A 20294-nucleotide genomic window follows, 5' to 3' on the forward strand; every position below is an offset into this window, starting at 1 on the left:
GAGGCCCTGGCGGCGTAGTGTGTTACTGATGGTAGCCTTTGTTACTTTGGTCCCAGCTCTCTGCAGGTCATTCACTAGGTCCCCCCATGTGGTTCTGGGATTTTTGCTCACCATTCTTGTGATCATTTTGACCCCACGGGGTGAGATCTTGCATGGAGCCCCAGATCAAGGGAGATTATCAGTGGTCTTGTATGTCTTCCATTTTCTAATTATTGCTCCCACAGTTGATTTCTTCACACCAAGCTGCTTGCCTATTGCAGATTCAGTCTTCCCAGCCTGGTGCAGGTCTACAATTTTGTTTCTGGTGTCCTTCAACCAGACACCATATGCATTTGGTCTTGGCCATAGTGGAGTTTGGAGTGTGAGTGTTTGAGGTTGTGGACAGGTGTCTTTTATACTGATAACAAGGTCAAACAGGTGCCATTACTACAGGTAACGAGTGGAGGATAGAGGAGCCTCTTAAAGAAGTAGTTACAGGTCTGTGAGAGCCAGACATCTTGCTTGTTTGTAGGTGACCAAATACTTATTTTCCACCATGATTTGCAAATAAATTCTTTAAAAATCAGACAATGTGATTTTCTGGATTTTTTCCCCCATTTTGTCTCTCATAGTTGAGGTATACCTATGATGAAAATTACAGGCCTCTCTCATCTTTTTAAGTTGGAGAACTTGCACAATTGGTGGCTGACTAAATACTTTTTTGCCCCACTGTAAAATTACAACATACAACAATCTTAAATAAATAGAAAATAAACAGATCCGAGGACAGATATAAAATTGGCAGTCACTCGGGGAGCATCAAGGTGCCACCCACGCACAGGATTGGGTAAGATTGTTGTCACCCCATGCAAGCTGGCAGAGCCAGGTTTTTAATCCTTTCCAGAAAGCCGGGAGGGTAGGGACCTGCCACATCTCTGGGAGCAGAATATTCCAAAGGGCAGGGGCAATGGCAGAGAAGGCTCTCTTCCCGGGCCCCACCAGCCAACATTCTCTCACTGACAGAGTCCATAACATGTCCTCTCTGCCTGACCAGGTGGGATGGGTTGATGTGTTGGGGGCAAGATATACAAACTGTGCTGTATTATATACAAATTGTGCTGTATTATTTTGCTTTTTAGAAGACTTGGCTATCATAGTTGGCTATGATTGTTCTACACTACCTGAATCAGTAAACATATTATGAGAGAACACACACACTGTGCTAAACTATTTTCTTTGAATTTAGCTTGACAGATTATACAAACCTGTTATGATTTATAAGCCACTGTGAGCGATTTACTGCAAACCACCATGAGTTGCTCCAGACTCAGCAATATAGGAGCTTGATTAATAAATAATTTTAAAAATTATGGCTTCCTATAAATCCAATCATTTCTGGTTTGTTGGCTATACAGTATGAGGTGCAAACTAGGCTATGCACTGGTGATCAACTAATATCTGATTTGAAGCTGGAAAAAGGAAAAGGACCAGTAAGTATTAATATATTGATTTTATTTATACCCTGCTAAAACAATTTGAGGATAAAGGGGACCAACAATACCCCCAATGCAAAATTAAAGTAAAACAGAACCATTAAGACACAAAGCTACTACTAAAACAATCCTCACACAATTTAAAAGGGCTAGTGAATGATATAACTTTAATCCCTTTCCAGAAGATGAAGAGTAGAATCAAATCCAGTTCAAAAGGGAGAATATTCAAAAGCTTAAGAGCAACTCAAAAGTGAACCTGATAACAAGTCCATGAAAGTAAGAGCATCCTTAACAAGGTCTTTCCTGCAGGTTTAGAGTGAAAGATGAGGCTGCTATGATAGTCAGAATTTTAGGAATTAAAATTAACATTTTGCAATGTGTCCATGCCCATTGCAAACAACTGGTAACCAGTGTAGTTTATTGATTTGACTCTAGTTAAATCTAGTTTAATCCCAGTGTTAAGTCAGAAACATGTAACCTTGGCAACCACCCATTTTGCTATTCTAGATTATTTTCAGGCTGCAGATGTATATGGAGAAATTAATCTGTCACACTGAGCTAGGAGGAGGGGAGGGGCTCAGTGTCCTAAACAGACCATTCCAACTCTATGAATCCCTGATGACTACCACCTGTTTTCTCAATTAAATCAACCAAGACAACAAAGGGCCCATGGTTAAGGGGAATGACCAATGCATTTTTGTGGGTGGGATGTGTTTGCTCTTCCCTAAAGGAGGCAGTTCTAAGCCCTTTGCTGGGGAGAAAAGCTTCCTTGATACAGAAAATCTATAAAATTATAGGTCAAACATTTAATTTTTAGGAAAGGGGACTGAGAAGGTGATGGCTTCATAACTTCAGACATATTTAGATAATACTGATTATATGGACGATTTTATTCAAGCTTTTGGCTGGGATATGGAACCGAGACTGATTTGTTCACTTTGACAGATGACCTACATCAGCAACTAGATATGAAGGATGCAGATCTGGTAGTTTTCCTGCAGAGGCCTCTACAGGATCTGATGCCTTTGTCATTTCAGCTTCACCCCTTTCATACGTGCATGTGAAACTACAACACATTACAAAAGAATGGAGCTTGCAGCACAAGGCTGCATTTGTCATTCCCCCCTCTTGACCTGCAGATGCCTCTGCTTTGGGCTATTTGGTGATTTTCATTAATCATAGTACCCTGTTCAAAGTTCCACAGCATTCCTGTAATGCTTCACATCTTGTTCCCTGTGCTGTTCAATATATCTAAAAGTCCATGGAAGAGGTCAATTGGACATTTGCAGCAGAGCGCTGGGATACCCAGCTCTATTCCTCCATGACAACTAACTCCAAGGAAACAGTTAGTACTTCACTTCAATAACAGATTGGATGAGGGAGAACAGGCTGAACTTAAATCCAAATAAAATGGAGGTGAGGTTCATCAGTAAGAAACAGGACTGAACTTCAACCTGTTTGGGTTAAGTATGCATTTACCCTGAAAGAGTAGATTTAAAGTTTTGGAGTGTCCTCTATTGGATCCACAGGTAGTAGCTGTGGCAAGGAGCAAATGGGCAGAGTTAGGGTTACAACTGGCTGCCACCATTCCCAAGTAGATTGGCAATAGTTATCTAAGATCAGTTATAACCATTTTGCAATACACTTTTTGTGAAGCTACCTTGGGAAAAACTCTAGGAGTTGCAACTAGTGCAAACTTCAGCAAATAATGGTAAATATTTTCTCTGTGGAATTCAATTCTTGGCAACTATGTATCCATGCAGTTTTCTTTGCCACTATTTTCTCCCAGGATGATTTTCCAACCTAGTTTACATCCCTGGGATTTTCTTATGGCCTCCCATCCAAGTATTAACCAAATCCAAATCTGCTTAGTTTTTTCCAAAATTACCCAAGGTTAGTTAGGCACAGCAGCTAGAGTGCTAATCAGTGGAAGATACAACAATAGCCAATGGCTGTACTAAAAGAACTGCACTGGTTGCCAGTTGTTTACTGGGTACAATTTAAGTATTTGGTGGAAACTTTTAAAGCCTTAAAAGAGTTAAGGGCTCGCTATTATTTTGTTGTGGTCACATTTTTAACAATTTTAATTGTATATTTCTAATGCTGTAAGCTCCCCAGAGTCTTTTGGAGTGACTGGCGATAATGAATTTAATTATGGGTAGTCCTTGCTTACCGATGGTAATTGGGACTGGGAACGCTATCGCTAAGCAACATGGTCATAAGGTGTGTCATCATGTGACTGCACCGACTTATGACAACATTTCTGGCAGTCTCTGTTTGTTTATTTATTTATTTGATTTATTTCCACCCATCTCCCCTTAATGGGAGACTCTGGGTGGCTCACATGGTCCATTAAAACAATAAATATATATAAAATTACAGAAAACATAAAAACTATACAAAGCATTATCAAAAAAAGAACAGTTGTCATTGTTAGGCAAATCCCAAGTGGTTGCAGTGTCCCACAGTCACATGATCACCATTTGCGACCTCCTGCCAGCTTCCCCATTGACTTTGCTTGTTGGAACCCAGAAGTGAAGGTCACAAATGGCGATCACATGACCACGGAATGCTGTGATGCCGTAACTGTGAGCCAGTTGCCAAGCACCCGAATTGCGATCATATGACTCCAGGGATGCTGTGATGGCCGCAACTATGAGGATCCGTGGTAAGTCCCCCTCGTTCAGTGCTGTTGTAATTTTAAACAGTCACTGAATGAGTGGACGTTAAGGGAGGACTACTTGTAATAACGACATTAATGATAACAATAATAAAATAATAACTAAGAAAATGCTTCTCCTGTTACGAATCCACATGGCCACTGAGAGTTGAAAAAGAAACCCTTCCACAGATGCCCTGGACTCAGAGGCTCGTGTATCTGACACTGGGGAAAAAGCCTGTCTCCAGGCTGTAAAATGCACTCTCTCTGGAGTTCCATTTGGCTCCCACTATCACATTTTACAAAACCTGCAAAGATACATCTCTTTTACCAGACTTCATCAATTTTAATATTATTTTTAATTTATGCTTTACTGTTTTTGTACTCTCATTTTAAAATTTGTTAACTGCTTTGAGTAGACATATTGGGATATAAATGGATCAATTAAAGGGTTCACAAACATGCCTAGGGTGGGGTCCTGGCACTATGCTCTGGTCAGCAGCAGCTACTGTCCTTGGCACCAACTGAATCTTCTGGAAATGCTCTAAGCCAGGTTGTCCCAGATCAAACACATTATAAAAGTTTTGTCATTATGCAACCAAAGCATGGATAATTACTATTAGTCTACAGCCTGATGTTGGTGGTCTGATTTCCTGCAGAACAGCAATACATTTACCTCATCTAGATTTTATTTCGGCTTCTTCACTCACATCCAATCTGCAGGCAAACTTCTAGGGTATCAATGGCTTCCTCAGAATTACTTATCAACAAGTGGCAGAATTAGACGAAACAAAACGGCAAATAGTTTTAGATTTTTTTATAGTAAATCTCTATCCCCAAAGAGGTTTGAGAAGCTAATATTCTACCGGTTATCAAAAGCAATTCAAGACCATCTTAGGAGAGACTGCTTTAAAGAAAAACAAAATCTAAATCACAATAAACATTGTATCAGCAATGTTCTGTGGCTGATACTGCAGGTTCTTATTATTGTCAAGTATGCTTCTGGAATTAGATAGAGCAGTCCTTTCAGCCAGCATACCAAATTAGTCCAGAGAGAAAAACGCTCCTAATGCTCCATCCACATTCTCTGAGATTTCAGTGTAGCAGAGCAAAGCAGCAAATGAAACCAAGCAACAAATAACAGAACTAAAGATGAGCAGAGTGAAGCTAATTTGATTCTGGCCATCTATATCATCCCAAGGACGCTTGCTATCCGAAGGTTAAGCAGCAATTCTTCCTCCCCCTGTGTTAAGAGAAGTCATGTTATTTTGAAAAACTCTACAACTCCTTCTGTCCTTCCCTGGTAGTAAAGCATCATCATCATCAGTTAAAAAGCATGAAGGACTTCTTCCTTGAGTCAAGTTTGATTACATAGATTCCTCCCCCTCCCTTCCTCAGCATCAGCCAAACTTGGCCACCTGCTGCCACCTGCTGGGTCACTAAGAACACTACATGAATACCTCACCATGCCTAACAGTAATGCACAGGGTGTTCCTAGGTATGCAGCTTTATTTTCTCATGTGACTACCTGTCACTTAACCCCTCTGAGTAAAAGTAAAGTGCTGCAACTGGAGACACATTCCACAATTCACTATGTGGATCAACCCTAATCACAGAGTCATTAAGATACAGTCATGTGCAAACGTTCAGAGTTCATTGTGCTATATATATATGTCTTCTAATCTTACATATAACTCACTTTTATCATTATGGATATTTTCCATCCTAAGCAAATATTAATTCCAGCCTTGCTTTATTCAGTCTTCTCCTTCTCCTCACCACATAAAATTCTGTTATTTCCATCACATTGAGCATATTAATTTTGATCAAAATATTAACAGAGCAACTGCAATTCAAGTGCTTTTCTTATCAGCCCAGTCCTACCCTGCCGTTTAATGAACTGTTTCTCATCAGTCTGAAAATCAGTATTTCTAACTATTCAGATACACGACGGGCTCTTAAGTAAAAACAAACAGCCAATCAGCCATTCCAAAAAATTATAATCAGAAACAGCATTTGTAATTTGCTTGTATTCTCTATGAAAAACTTACTGGCTAAATGCCATAGAACAGATATTTTTAGAGAGTTTGGCAGGGTTCACAGATCATACCAAGGAATGGTTCCAAAGCCCATAGGGGCTTTGCAAACTGATTCCTATAGAGCACATTTTGTTATTGTCTGGGGTTTAGGTTTTCTTTTCTCTTATTTCCTTTTAAAAAAAAAAATTACATGTTAGACTGCTATGTATGTATTATCAGAGGGCATTCAAATGTGTTGTGATACCATTGTTTTCACTTGATAAAATTCTAGTAAGGAGCAAAGGATATTTCATAGAGAGAGGGTTTTTTCCCCCCTGTCCCTCCATAGAATATTTATAATCTGAACAATCAACTTTCTCTAGACTTTAATTCTTAATAACTACTGGAAACAGAAGTGAAGAGCCTAATAGAGTACATTGTTGAGAAAGCAATGAAAATGCTACAAAATATACTGTAAGCTGAGCATGACAAGAGATACAAAGGAATCTTTTCTCTTCTTTCCCTGCACGTTACCAATAAATAAATGCTAATTCGTTGTTCCAGATTGTATGTGCTTATATACAGATGGGCTTTCCACAGCACCATTCTGATTTCATTTTAATTGAGTGCTTCAACATCTGCATTCTGCAGCTGGCACTGGAAAACCTGAGGCAAAGACAAAGGCTCCAGCTAGAGGAATATGTCTTGTCAGATCAGGTGGGCAGAGTTTTTTCCCCCATTTCAATGTTTATATTATATACCAGGCTCACAGAACTATCAGACACACTATCACATAAACCTGGATGTATTTCATGCTTATCCACCATTCTGTGCACCTTGCACAACTAATAATCAGTAATGTATTGTTAATGGCATCTACAACTTTCTGGAATATGATACCATCTTCAAGGTCAAAGACAAAATTTATAAAACGACCCTGTGCAATGCCCAGTTTCCCTACTTCATCTTCTAAAATTGTCACCTCCAGCTGGAACTAATTCTGAATGTTCCTCAATAAATGCATGCCTATGATACTGTTGTATGTGTTTATGTGTATTATGTACGTATACCTGCCAGAAGCCACATCAAAAAGCAGGCAGGGCCTGGACAAAGAAATAAATAATATGAACTGAATCAATCAATATTGATTAAACTAATCACTGAAATAAGGTGCCCCATTTCTGAAAGTAATTTATCCTCCACCTATACATACATACATACATCATTCTCTCACACCCACAGAAATTATTCTGGTAAGTAAACTGACATAGACAAAAGAAGAAGGGGGAAAAAAGCAGGATGGAAGTAGGTAAGAGGAAAGAACAACTCCCCTGGAAGGTATGAGAAAGAGGAGGGCAAAACTGGATGGAAAAGAAGAAAGGGAAAAAAGAAACTGTGCAAAGAAGAAAAGAGAGAAACACCCTGCATGGCACTAGAGAAATGATTAATATAGAGCAGCCAAATCCCTCCCAAGCAATAGGTATCTTCAAAGGCACCCACACCTTTTCAGCAGTAACAGTCTGCAGTCCCATACCTCCCACTATTCCTTGTTTCTGGTATCTCCAAAGCCAGCCTAGGACAAAACAAGAATCTGTCTTTCTGTTTGGTAAATATACTCTGTTAGTCTAGCATAATGAGGAACACTGCTGTCCATTTTAATCACACATATAGAGTTAAAAATCTTCCCAATTGTTCTCTAAATTAAACTAACATATAAACTACTCTGTGGTTAAAAAAAACAAAAAACAAAACTTATTTCTGCAATAGTTGGGTCATTGACATGGATTCTGTCTTTCCATGATAAACTCAATCCCCCATCCCAAAAATTAACCTATAAAAGCTCTTTCTTAATACATTGGAGAAATGTCTATTGGAACTACAGTCAGGAGATTTACAGAGCTTCATAGCTATGAGACTCCCTTCCTCTCGCATTGATTTCTGTACCATGTTTCCAATCTAAATCCACTCCCAAAGCTATTATGAGTCATACAGAAGATGAGGAAACAGGTGTGTTTTAAACAAGTGAGAGGAATCAGGAAAGTTTCAGACAAAAATAGTTAAAACAACCCCTCCTCAGCTCTGATTCCCCAATCCTATTCAAAACACCCATACAATTTTTTTTTTTAAAAAACCCACACATATACAGAAAAAAGTTTCCTGAACTTCAACTGAAGTTTTATGTCCTTACTATAGTCAGAGCAAGAATAAATAAATAACCTGTATAGCCACATATACAAAATATGTGTTTCAAAAATGAGACATTTTTTATGCAACTGAAAGGTATAAATAAGAAAAACTCAGTTTTTTAAACAGGAGAAAATTATATGATATATTAAACAATAAATGTTCCTTGCCTATTTTTTGGATGTAACCAAAAACAGAACCAAGCTGGAATAAGTGTCACAGCTCATAAAGAAGCGGCAAGAAGCCAGTATGTTTTTAGAGCTTAATCTGCACATTGCAGTTCTGTACAGATAACAAGAAATATCTCACTGAATAATGTATCAATTAATTTAAAGGCCTTCAGCTGACTGTAGCTGGTAAAACATCATACATGTTACCAACAAAGTTAATTAATAAATTATTAAAGTTTATGCCAATGAACAGCTCATCACAAACCACAACAAAGAGAATAAATGAATATATTAATAGTACCAGCCTGCTAAATAGTTAATGCCCAGAAAAAGTATTATATTATTTTATCAATATAGATTTTGTACCAACAATGATGCGGATGATGGTGAATGCTTAATTTAGAACATATAAATGTAATTTGATATAACTTTCTACACTAATCTACTGTATAGGATTACACAAAATCTTATAACACTAATTCAAAGCTATACCCTGTGAACAGTTAATTTACAACAGCCCCATATCTGGCATAGATTATCTTCTTATGTCCTTAAAAAAAAATTAAAAATTAAGACCTAAATAAAATCCATCCTTCTATCAGTTAACCAACCTCCTTATGCTGCTGCAATGGAATCTATGTTACGCTGTAACCTGGGACCCATCACAACCTCCAACCAGCAGTAATTAAGGTGAGTTGCATTGGGCACCCTCCCTGGTCTCATGGTATACACACTTAGCGCTTACAAGAAGGACGTTCTACTATGAAGAAATATGGGGGAAAAACTTCATATGAAAATGAAGTATTTTACATTGTCTGGCGTTACAACATAGGTAGCTTTTTAGCACACCTGAGAATCCTAAGAGATACACCCACTTGACACTCAGTATTAAATAACATACTCCACTTCAACAACTGAGGACACCACAATAGCATATGGGTTACCAAGTGGGCAAACACAAGTTGCAAAGTCCAACTACTGCAATTATGTAATCTTTTTACCACATGTGAATATTATGTCTTATCTGAATCTTTGTTTGAGGGTCAGAGGCCACAGCTCAGTCTTGTCAGCCCTTTGAGGTAGTCCAGACAAGAAGCACAAACCATGAATACTAACACTACCTTTACTGTAAGGTTACAGTAACAGAATCTTGCAAATCTGAAAGCATTTCTCCCCTCTTTTATTTTTACTTTCCAGAAAACTAGGGAGGGTCTCTTCTGAGATGCTTCTCATGCCCCTTTTGCTTCTGTGAGCTTAGATACCTTTTGCATGTTGGTTGTCTAGGCTGCGTCTCTTCTTCCAAAGTCATTCCCACATACCATTACAGCCTCCAGAGGTTCTGCAGGGCCATGGAAGGTGACTTGCAAAGTCAGCAAAACTGACATGGCTAAGTTTTGGAAATTCTTCCCCCCCCAATTTTGGTGGTACAATCTTGGGTATACGGTGCCACAAACGAAGAGCTACGAGTGTGTAGGCAGCCTCGTCCTGATTTTCCCCATAACTACACATATTAGTGTCATATACCGTGTCAACTACCTGTGGATGGGTGTTGGGGCATCCTGGGAGAACAACTGAGGTTCTGAACTTTTAGTTTCTGTTTTTCTGGGTTTTATGGTTTTTGTAGTTTTGTATGGGCAGCCATACAAATAGCATATAATAGTTTTATATGGGTAACCATACACATCTTTTAAATAAACAACACATATACACATGCAAAGGAGACAATTTTCCCCAGATAAAGACAAAATTCTATTACCAAAGGCACATGACCAACATTCATAAGCATTTTTGCTTTGAAAAACCATATTCCAGTTGTAGAATAAATGCACTAAGATTTTCACTATTATCTTCTTGGAAGAAAGGGTACACAATACTACAAACACTGTGATTTTCCCTTCCCAGTCCCCAATATTACAGAGGAGAAACTCAGGGATGAGCCCTGGCTGAACAAAGAGGAGACACCACTCCTTGTTTAATTTAAAAATGTCCACTGTGCACTGCAGTTTATTTATATTACATATGTTTTTATTGTCTTTTTTATAAGGCTTCTCCTGATTCAGATATAACAGAGAAATAGAGCTGAATGTAATCTTTAGAATAATGACACTGTGCTCTCAATCTGGTAAGTATCATCAGCAACTTCATATGAAGAATCACTGGAGATTTTATTTATTTATTTATTTTTCAAATTTAGATACTGCCCATCTCACAAAAAAGTGACTCTGGGCAGACTCTGAGATGAGATAATACCCTGCAGTACTTCCTATTACAATTGTCAAAGCATGTTTGAAAAATAATCACCGAATGTTATCTGCTATGATTGGCACTGCAGACAGAAGCAGAATCATTAAACTGCAGTGCCCTTTAACTGTGAGTTCACAGGTGTGATATAGTAAGGTATCATGATCAAAGGTACCAACATGAAATGGAATATTGAGTAATAATGAGTAATAATGCCTCTCTAACAAAACTCATCAAACAGGATGATGAAACTGGATGACCAGGCTGGATCTAGAAAACAAGCCTCCTCCAAGAATGACTGGAACTGGACTGCTATCATCATCTTGAGTATTATCCTTTTTTTTTTTTTTAATATTTTTTTATTTTTACAACAAACACAAAACATACATGGACAAACAAAACCATAAAAAGGCATAAAAAAAAGAGCATCTTCCATTTTATAGCGTGTGTCAACCAGTTACCAACTCGTTGGTGCCCCTTTCATAATCTTAAATTCTCATATCATCTATTCAAAATATACTTGTATACTTATCAATTAACAATTATTAATCATTCATAGCTAATCTATAAAATCATTTATTACAAGAAATTTTAACTTTCAATAGGATTAGTAATACATTTTCATCTATCGATTATATGTGTATATATATAATAATTAATATCAAATTTCTATTATAAAGTTTCCTAATCCATTACATTACTATATTTTCTCATCCAATCATTAATAAAAACAAGTTACTTATCTTCTTACTCTAATTTCAAATCTCAGTTTAACTCATCTCTGCACATTTCATAATTTTCAATAACTTCCTCCTGCATAAGTAATTTTTAATTTTTCCAATTCTTAAAAGTTACAGTTCTAACCAGTATCAGTTACAATATCAGTTACAGTTCTAACCAGGTTACAGTTCTAACCAGATTCTTCACTACATATTTCAACAAAAAAATCTCTAGTTTAAAATCTATATGTTACTATATTCAACCATATGTAAATGTCTAATCTCTTAAAACATTTAGAATCAAATACAATTTTTAACTATATATCTCAGATTTATACTTTATTCCAGCGCTTGCATAATTTTGAGTTCACCCTTTTCATTCAATATCCCAAAATATCTAGCTGTTTATTCCTTTTTCTATATTATTGGATAAGAGAAAGCAATAATAAATGTCCTTTCAAACATTCTGCTTTTTGAAGCTTCTGTCAGTTCCATCATTGTTGTATTCCCCTCGTTTTTCTTTAAACATCTGAAGTAGTTTCTTTCAATATTGTTTTACTTCTTCTTTTTGTGCATTCTTTTAGTACGATTTTCCATTATAATCTTGTATAATCTTTTTCTCACCCTCAGTGCCAAGAACAAGTCTGTCCCTCTTCATTTATCAGTTGATTAACCCTTTTAATTCTCAGTTTATAAGCCTCACAATAATTCTGTTTAATGTTTCTGATTTCTTGTACTATTTCTTCCTTTTCCATTGATCCCGTTTTATGTTTAATTAAGTCCATTTTAGCTTTAGTATCTTTTTTTCTTTTTTTTTTTTTTGCGGGAATTTCTGCAGCTCTTCTTCCAGTTTTTTATAGTCATCCTCAATAGTTTAAAAATCTTTTTATGCATTGTGTTTCTCGTATAGTTTATTGTCTTGATAAACCTTCATTGAGTCAAAGGATTCTTTATCTTTGTTCTTGCCAAAAATAAAAAAAAATAAAATAAACAAGAGGAGAAAAAAAAAAAAAGAGGAGGGAAAAGACTAAGTCTCTTTAAAAAAAATCCAACTGAGGGGGGAATGGAGAGCAAAGCAGAGCTTCTAGCAGAAAGAAGAGCTACTGCCACTAATCAGGGCTCTTGTGACTAGCTCAAACTTTCCATCTTGATATTTTCAAAATCGCTTTCAACTCCACTTTCTTATTTATAGTTACAGATGGCACCTGTATAAACATGCACATCCCACTATCTTTTTAGAAAGCACAGGGTCCTTGAGCATGCGTCACAATAGAAGAAAAAAAGCACTATGTTGAGCCTCTAGATGGTAGTGTAACTTTCTTTCATTTACTTTCTCTTAACTCCACTTTCCCCATTTCAAAATCAAAAAGTATAAATTTCTTACAACAATAAAGAAATCTTAGTCAAAAAAAAAGGCTTAAGATAAAGAGTTATTGAGTATTAAAAAGAAAAAGCCAATCCAGTTAAAAATATATTTTTTTTTTAAAAAAAAACATCTTGCCAATTCCACTAAAAAGGGAAAGTTGAAAAGAAAAAAAAAATTCCCCCCTTTTTTTATAAGGCTCGATCTCGCCGCTTAATCCACTTTTCTTCACTTTTAAAAATCTCTTTAAGTTACTTAAAGTGTTCTCTAAGAATAGTTAAATAGTAAAAGTCCATCTCACCCAGTTGACACCCTTCTCTTCCTTCTTCCTTTGGAGCTGCCCCGGCTTTCGCAGCCATTTTGGCTGGCTCTCCTCCGCCGGCTTCAAGAGCTTCTCCCCGGATCAATCTGGGACTTGCGGCGTCCCTGAGATCCGCGGGACGTGCCCTTTGCGATCGCCATCTCTACGGGACGGCTTAGGTCCATCGGGACCGTCCGGGGGAGGAGATATCGGCTGCCATCCTGGGAGCCCAGGATCGCCCGCCGTATCGCCGCGACGCCAGCTCCGCCCTCGAGTATTATCCTTTTTTGACATGCTAAATAAATGTTCCATTCCATGCCATACCATCTAGGTAAAACATTATGATATCCAATCTAGTACAAAGCCAAATGAATCTAATTATGAACTGACCTTCATGAGGTGCTGGTTTATCCATTTTGTGAATGTTTTCTTTTGTACTTTGTCCCGTTCGTCTGAGAAGAAAAAAAAAAGGAAAGAAAAACAAAAAGTCAGTATTTCTAAAACTAACATCTGCAAAAGTTTGAGGTGCTGAAAACTCTCAAAATTGTTTGAAGAGAAAATAATATGGGAACAAAATGAAAAAAAGCAACACTTAAGGTAATCTGGTCTGAAGAGGCTTAAATCATTCAAATAAGAACTAGCACTTTATCAACGATGTTTCTGAACCCAATTCAATACAGATGAAATAGTGCTGAAATTATGTACTCCATCCTCCTAGCTCTATTCAAGTTTGGGAGGTATAACCTAGAATATCACAACTGGGAAGCAAGCACAGAGACCTTTTAAATTGTTGATCTTCATTTCACCTGTTGTCCAGTTTCAAAGGTTCCTTCTCAATGCCTCTTTGCAGTCCACTGAGCGTTGCCTCTCTGACAGCGCCATACCTAGAGCTACCTCTAACCACATGCAGTAATTTCTACAACCTCCCTCTGGAAATAACAGTCTGAAGCATGGATGATGGCATTAGTGGTTAGACCCATTGTTACAACCCCCTCCATTTGGTTTATACATTTTTATTGGTGGAATCCACTGCTACTATTAATAATTGAATGAAATGGAAAATACGACCACTTAGCTTCCTACCAGGTTTTTTCACTCCCTAAATTGCAAATTTCACTTTCTAGCATGCTGTAATAAAAAGACTCCTGATATTAAATGAATATGTGGACAAAGGAGCTAGATTTATACCCTAACTCAGGATTTCATTTTAAGTTCCCATCTTGTTCTAAAAGCCAGTCCAGCTTAGAGAAGCTGGAAATAGTAATAAGAACAATGGGAAATAGATCGCGATTGTTTTATTTGCTTCAAATAAACTGATTTAAGGAGATATGACTGCGTATTGCCAATTACTAGACTTAAGGGAACTTGCCTTAAGTCACGGGATGTACATTGCATATGTAACTAACAACACTCTGCCATCAATTAAACACAACAATGGCATTTTGAACTAGCCAGCCACATTTCAAGACATCAAATAAATCTAGCTGGGAACACTTCCACCCCTACCCACATCATCAGGATTCAGGAGTATACTTTACAACTCTTTAAACTCACTTTTATCAAAGTATCATTTTCAGGCAATGAAACTGATTCACTATCTTCTTGTGATGGAAGGCATGAGCGGGGAGGATTCTGGAATGGAGCTTCAAGGTTACAGGGAGGAGGAAGTGACATTCCAAGCATCTCCTCAGCCCCCAGCTGGACTGTGTGGAACTAAGGAGGAAGAGACTGGCCCCTCCCTAAGGGCTTAATGGTTACAGTTGCTCTCGATGGGGAATTGGGGTTAGTCTGGCGAGATTCTGTCTCCTAGGTGTTAGCTAATAAAGAAGCTGAGCTGATTTCCGGACTGTCTCGTGTGATTCTTGGGCCGAACCTGACACTTCTCAAGCTTTGAGACTGACCCACAGTTCATGTGTTGTCTTCATTTAAAGCACCCCTGACACTCTTATCTAATACCCAAATGAAATCTCACTTTATGTGAGTGTATATCACTCAATGAGTCTTCAAGACATCCTGCAGCCAATATTTAAAAAATCCTCCTTGCATTGTGTCTCGGAATGTGTATTGTCTTATATAAGTATATTCTTCTCTCTTTCGTCTTGCAGAACCTCACCCCTCCACAATCATACACAGAGAAATGTTAGTAGTATCTTTCTGAATTATATAAAATGGGAAACACAGCTTCACTGGGAAAAGAGAATTGATCACAACTGGGCTTAAAATTTAAGAAAAATTCATTCATACAATCTTTCCCCTCTCATGCTTCTTGAAAGGCTTGAGCCATCTAGAGAAGGTTTTTTGGAGTCAAAGATTTCTGCAGATGGAGACTAGGGCAGAAAAATTTCATTCCATTGATTTCCTCAAGTAAATCTGAGAACCAACTTTGTATTCTTTCAAATTTTCAGGGAAAGCAACTTCAAAAAAGTATTGTCAATAAGTAAGAAGACCAAAATTTGTGACACAAAATATCCTTTTTTCAGAAAAATACTGAACCTTGGAAGGTAACCGTGGATTACCATTTTGCAATTTTTTCTACAATAAACAAGCAATAAAATGGAATAAGGTCAGATATGAACTCATAAACTCAGAAGATAAACATATAATGCTGACATTGCATGGCATCCACAAAACAACAGAGAACAGCAACTGTTATAAAGTTCATTGTACATTACAAATTTCTGCATGCCTACCTGCAAGTATAGTATGAAGCTTTGGTTTAAATAAAACTTCTAATATAATTTTCATAGGACTGCAGCTTAAAAATATCCATTTGAATACAAAAGTAAAAGCTGACTTAAAAAAAAATATAAAGATGCAGCTGAGGAAGAAATTTGAAATAAACTAAAAGAAAGTAAAACAGTCATTCTAATAAAACACTACAATATTTCCTTTACTAAAGACAGACTGGTAGGAAAAAAATATTAAACATAGCACAGGTATTTACTAACTCATACAACACATTAATTCCACAAATATATCCCTTTTGTCTAAGCAGGTGCCAGATCATTCTTGGGGAGAGGGAAGAATTAAAAAATTTACAAGCACAATTTGAACTCTAACTTCTGATTAAAATTATATTTGCATGCCTATAGGAATATCTGTGTTGTTGGGAAATGGCTCCTCCAGATAAGAAAAAATGTAATCCTCATTTTAAAACAAAGATGACAAACAACCAGTCCACTGCTATAAGCCAGATAAAGTTATCTACTTTGTGTTTCACAACAGGAATACTGACAGGATTCAGTATTTAGGATTCACTGCAACAGAATTCAGCCTTATGTAACTTTAAAATCCATTTAATAAAACCCTGTTTAATAAAAAGTATTACATGTATAGATTTCCCTTTAGGGTTATAACATTTCCCAGTTATGGTTATGTTATAATTTATGACATTGTAGGATTTATTTTATAATGGAACTTACCTGGAAGTATATAGGATGATACAAGTATTTGCATCAGCATTATACAATTTATAGGTGTTAGCTATGAAGAATTGCCACTACAACCAGAAGATCTACAGGACATTCATAACATCCCCCTTGAGTGAAAGTTTTTGGCTTTACATCAGGGTTTCTCAGTGGTGGCAACTTTAAGATCTGTGGACTTCAATTCCCAGAATTCTTCAGCCAGCATGCTAGCTGAGGAATTCTAGAAGTTGAAGTCTACAGATCTTAAAGTTGCCATAGTTGAGAAACATTGCTTCTATGAAGCCAAGCGACGGATCAGACTACAAGTGGTTTTCCACAGGCACACCTTTTAGCAATTTGATTAGAATGTCATATCTTCCAGAATAATTTAAGGAGTAGGCCATTCTAACATGTCAACATTCTACTACAGTATTCTTCAAGACTATCCTTGGATGACTAAAAAGTGGTCAGTTTAACAGTGAGCCTTTCTCTTAATTCTCTACATTACAGCACAAAGCTATAAGACAAGATCATAGCTAACTCTGGAATTAGGTGTCATTCATATTTTCTGCTTACATCCTAGCTTAGCTTCTTAACACTTGGCCTTACAGAGTACAAGGAAAAGAACACTAGAATCTTGAATCAGAAGGGGAAATGATTCAGTATTAATTAGATTCAGCTTTTCTGAGTATTTAATTTGCAGTCCTGCACAGCTTCCACTCCTGCAGATGCTTCTGGAAATTATACTTATGATAGTGACCAGGCAGGATTCTTAAAGAGGCCATAAAGTGAACAGGCTATAAACATTTTAGATTTCAAGTTGAAACCCTGAAACTGAAATTTTAAATCTTACTAGACAACCTGTGACCCACTGGGTCATCGTTTCAGAGATATTTCCTTTCCTAAACAGAGAAACAAAATGACCAAGGGCAAAAAAGCAGTGGGAGTATGAGCAACTTACGACTTGCTGCCAGCTTCCTCATTGACTTTGCTAGTGGGAACCTCGCAGGCAGTGTCAGAAATCTTCCTTCCTTCCTTCCTCCCTCCCTTTTCACATACAATATAGGCTTGCACCATTTGCCCTCCCCTCACAATCCTCAGGAGAGCCCCAATGAAGCCTCTTCCTCCTCCTCAGCTGACCAGCAGAACTGCCTGCCACTTTGCTAGGGAGAGGTGGAACAAAGGAAGCCACGGACTGTGAGGAAAACTGCACCCCTGCTCCCCATTCTGGCATGTCCTCAAGGGCCCTCTGCTTTGAGGGAGGAAGAGGGCTCACCCATTGACACCCCCCAGCCAGCCCTACCTTGCCAGCAGGCACCCATCACCCTGTGATGGAAGGCATGAGTAGGGAGGATTCTGGAATGGAGCTTCAAAGTTACAGGGAGGGGGAAGTGATTGATGTCAGTTTCAGCCCAAGAATCACACGAGACAGTCCGGAAATCAGCTCAGCTTCTTTATTAGCTAACACCTAGGAGACAGAATCTCGCCAGACTAACCCCAATTCCCCATCGAGAGCAACTGTAACCATTAAGCCCTTAGGGAGGGGCCAGTCTCTTCCTCCTTAGTTCCACACAGTCCAGCTGGGGGCTGAGGAGATGCTTGGAATGTCACTTCCCCCTCCCTGTAACCTTCAAGCTCCATTCCAGAATCCTCCCCGCTCATGCCTTCCATCACATTCCCTCATCCTTCCCTCAACGCCAACTGCCGTTAAGAGATTTCAAATTTCTGCCTCATATCCAAAGCAGCCAATTGCCACTTGTCCATTGGGCCTTGCTGCCAGCCGATTGGGCACAGGGGACAGAGTAAGGTGAGACATGGGCTGGCCATGGTGGCACAGCAGCACAGCAGTGTTGAAGGAGCTACAAATTCCCCAAATTTCAATCCCACGGGAATCATGGGTCCTGGATTTTAGACGTGTTCTGTAAGTTAGCTCATTTGAGGTACCTTGGTTCAAAAATAGTTGCTCTATGACACACCATTTTGCCCAGTTAAGGTTACAGATATGAGAGTTTTAGAATATACAGATGTTCTGACTACAGTCCTTCAGGGTACTCAACAAGGAATTATGTATAAAACAAGAGCACAATTCAGATTCAGAAAACTCATCCTAGCCCTGATTGGTCAAATGCAATCTGACCCAACAAGCCTACAGACATCTAGCCTCCCACAGTTTGGGGCTGTAAAACAGATTGCATTTAAAGCTACTAGCAGTAAACAATTATTTCTCTTTATTATATATGAGCAATGGTATACTTCTTTCCTTCAGTTTACATGCAAACATAAGAGAAAGAGATCAGAAGCTGACAATCTCAATATGTCATATGATTGGAATCCAGCAAACCATCTTCCTAAAAACCAGTATGCTTCCAAGCCAGAGTCACTATGTGCTTTGGAATCCTGGTTTCCAGTGAAATCATGCTTTGAGGAAAGCATAATTTAACATGTTTTAGTGCAACTGTGGTTAACACAGGTGTGCAAGGCATTTAAAAGGGGTGCTTTGCAAATATCTCTTCAAAATGATAAAATGCCCACATTTGCCAGGTTTGGTCCTTTGAAGACTATCCCCAATTACTTCCCCAAACTGACTGTCACACTGAATAATGTGATTTGCTTTAATGTATTTATTGGTTTTATTAATTTTATGGAGTTTTGTAAACCACTGTATGTCCTTGCAGAGTTGGCAACATATACATATCATAAATAAATGTGGCACACGCAACCACTTTGCTTTGCAGGCATTCTGAGAAGACGTATTGCCTACGCACACCCATGTGCACAGAGAGACAACTGGAAAAGCCTTCCTAGCAAGTGCACTGAGCACCCTGGGTGACATGGCTGCTTCACTAATGTGAAGCATAGTGCTTTGCTTGTGCTACTGCATTTATGAAGTTCTCTTTCTAAAGGCTTTTAGGACTGGCTAAAAGTAGCTCAGTTCACCATTAAGCAGTACAAAAATGCCTAATTGCCTATTCTCTTGTACAGAGGAAGATGGAAAGAGGGGGAACACAGAACACTAGGGTGGGCCTTGCTATCTATGAATAATGGCAAAGCATATTTTATCCCTTGCATCTGAATGAAGCCAAGAGGATCGTCCAACATCTGATAGACTGTAATATGGATGGTGATGGGTGTACCTAATTAGGTGAGCCATCAATTCCATGATGATGATGATGAGTCATCGAGTTGATGTCATCTCTTAGCAACCACAAAGACAGATTTTCTCCCCAAGCTGGCCCTTCAAGTCTTCCAATGGTGCACCCATCATCACTGTAATTGAGTCCATCCACCTTGTTATTGGTTGCCCCCTTTTTCTCTTTCTTTCCCAACATTATACACTTCTCAAGAGAGCTAGGAGTTTGCATAATATGTCCAAAATAAGCTAATTCATGCCTGGTCATTTCTCTCAGAATTTCGAGTTACCTCAAAAAGATAAGGAAAAATATTCTCCCACTTAAATCAAGTGGGAGTAGATTATTCCAGTATGAAAACTATCTAAAACAGTAGATCATGTAACTACACAAGTGTGTGTCCAGGGCAAAGGACATTCACTATGATGAAAAGTCTAACTAAAGTAATACAACCACAAATATTTACCCTTTCTATTTAAACATATGAGATCTTCTAAAATTACAGCCCAACCCCAACTCAAGCACTAGAGTCAACTGCTACCAACATAAACAGGGCTTATTTGGCAAATGCCAGCAGGCAGTATATGCCCTCTTAAAAAAGGTATTTCAGGCATTTACTTTCTCTGCTACAT

The 20294-nt window shown here is 38.1% G+C and overlaps 1 protein-coding gene across 21 annotated transcripts in view; it reads right to left on the minus strand.

The window, feature by feature from the left end:
- Positions 1-20294, minus strand: part of DST (dystonin) — a 342419-nt gene that overhangs the window by 239990 nt on the left and 82135 nt on the right. For all 21 annotated transcript variants that reach the window (XM_025177748.2, XM_088137258.1, XM_088137206.1 and 18 more), the window contains one exon: positions 13518-13579. In XM_025177748.2, coding sequence (XP_025033516.2) covers positions 13518-13579 — 62 coding nt within the window. The remainder of the gene's footprint in view (positions 1-13517; positions 13580-20294) is intronic.

This window comes from Python bivittatus, unplaced genomic scaffold, assembly GCF_059951505.1.
Source record: "Python bivittatus isolate LINGU-HERP-01145 unplaced genomic scaffold, Pbiv_v1 ctg000020_np1212, whole genome shotgun sequence".
Taxonomy (NCBI): Eukaryota; Metazoa; Chordata; class Lepidosauria; order Squamata; family Pythonidae; genus Python; species Python bivittatus.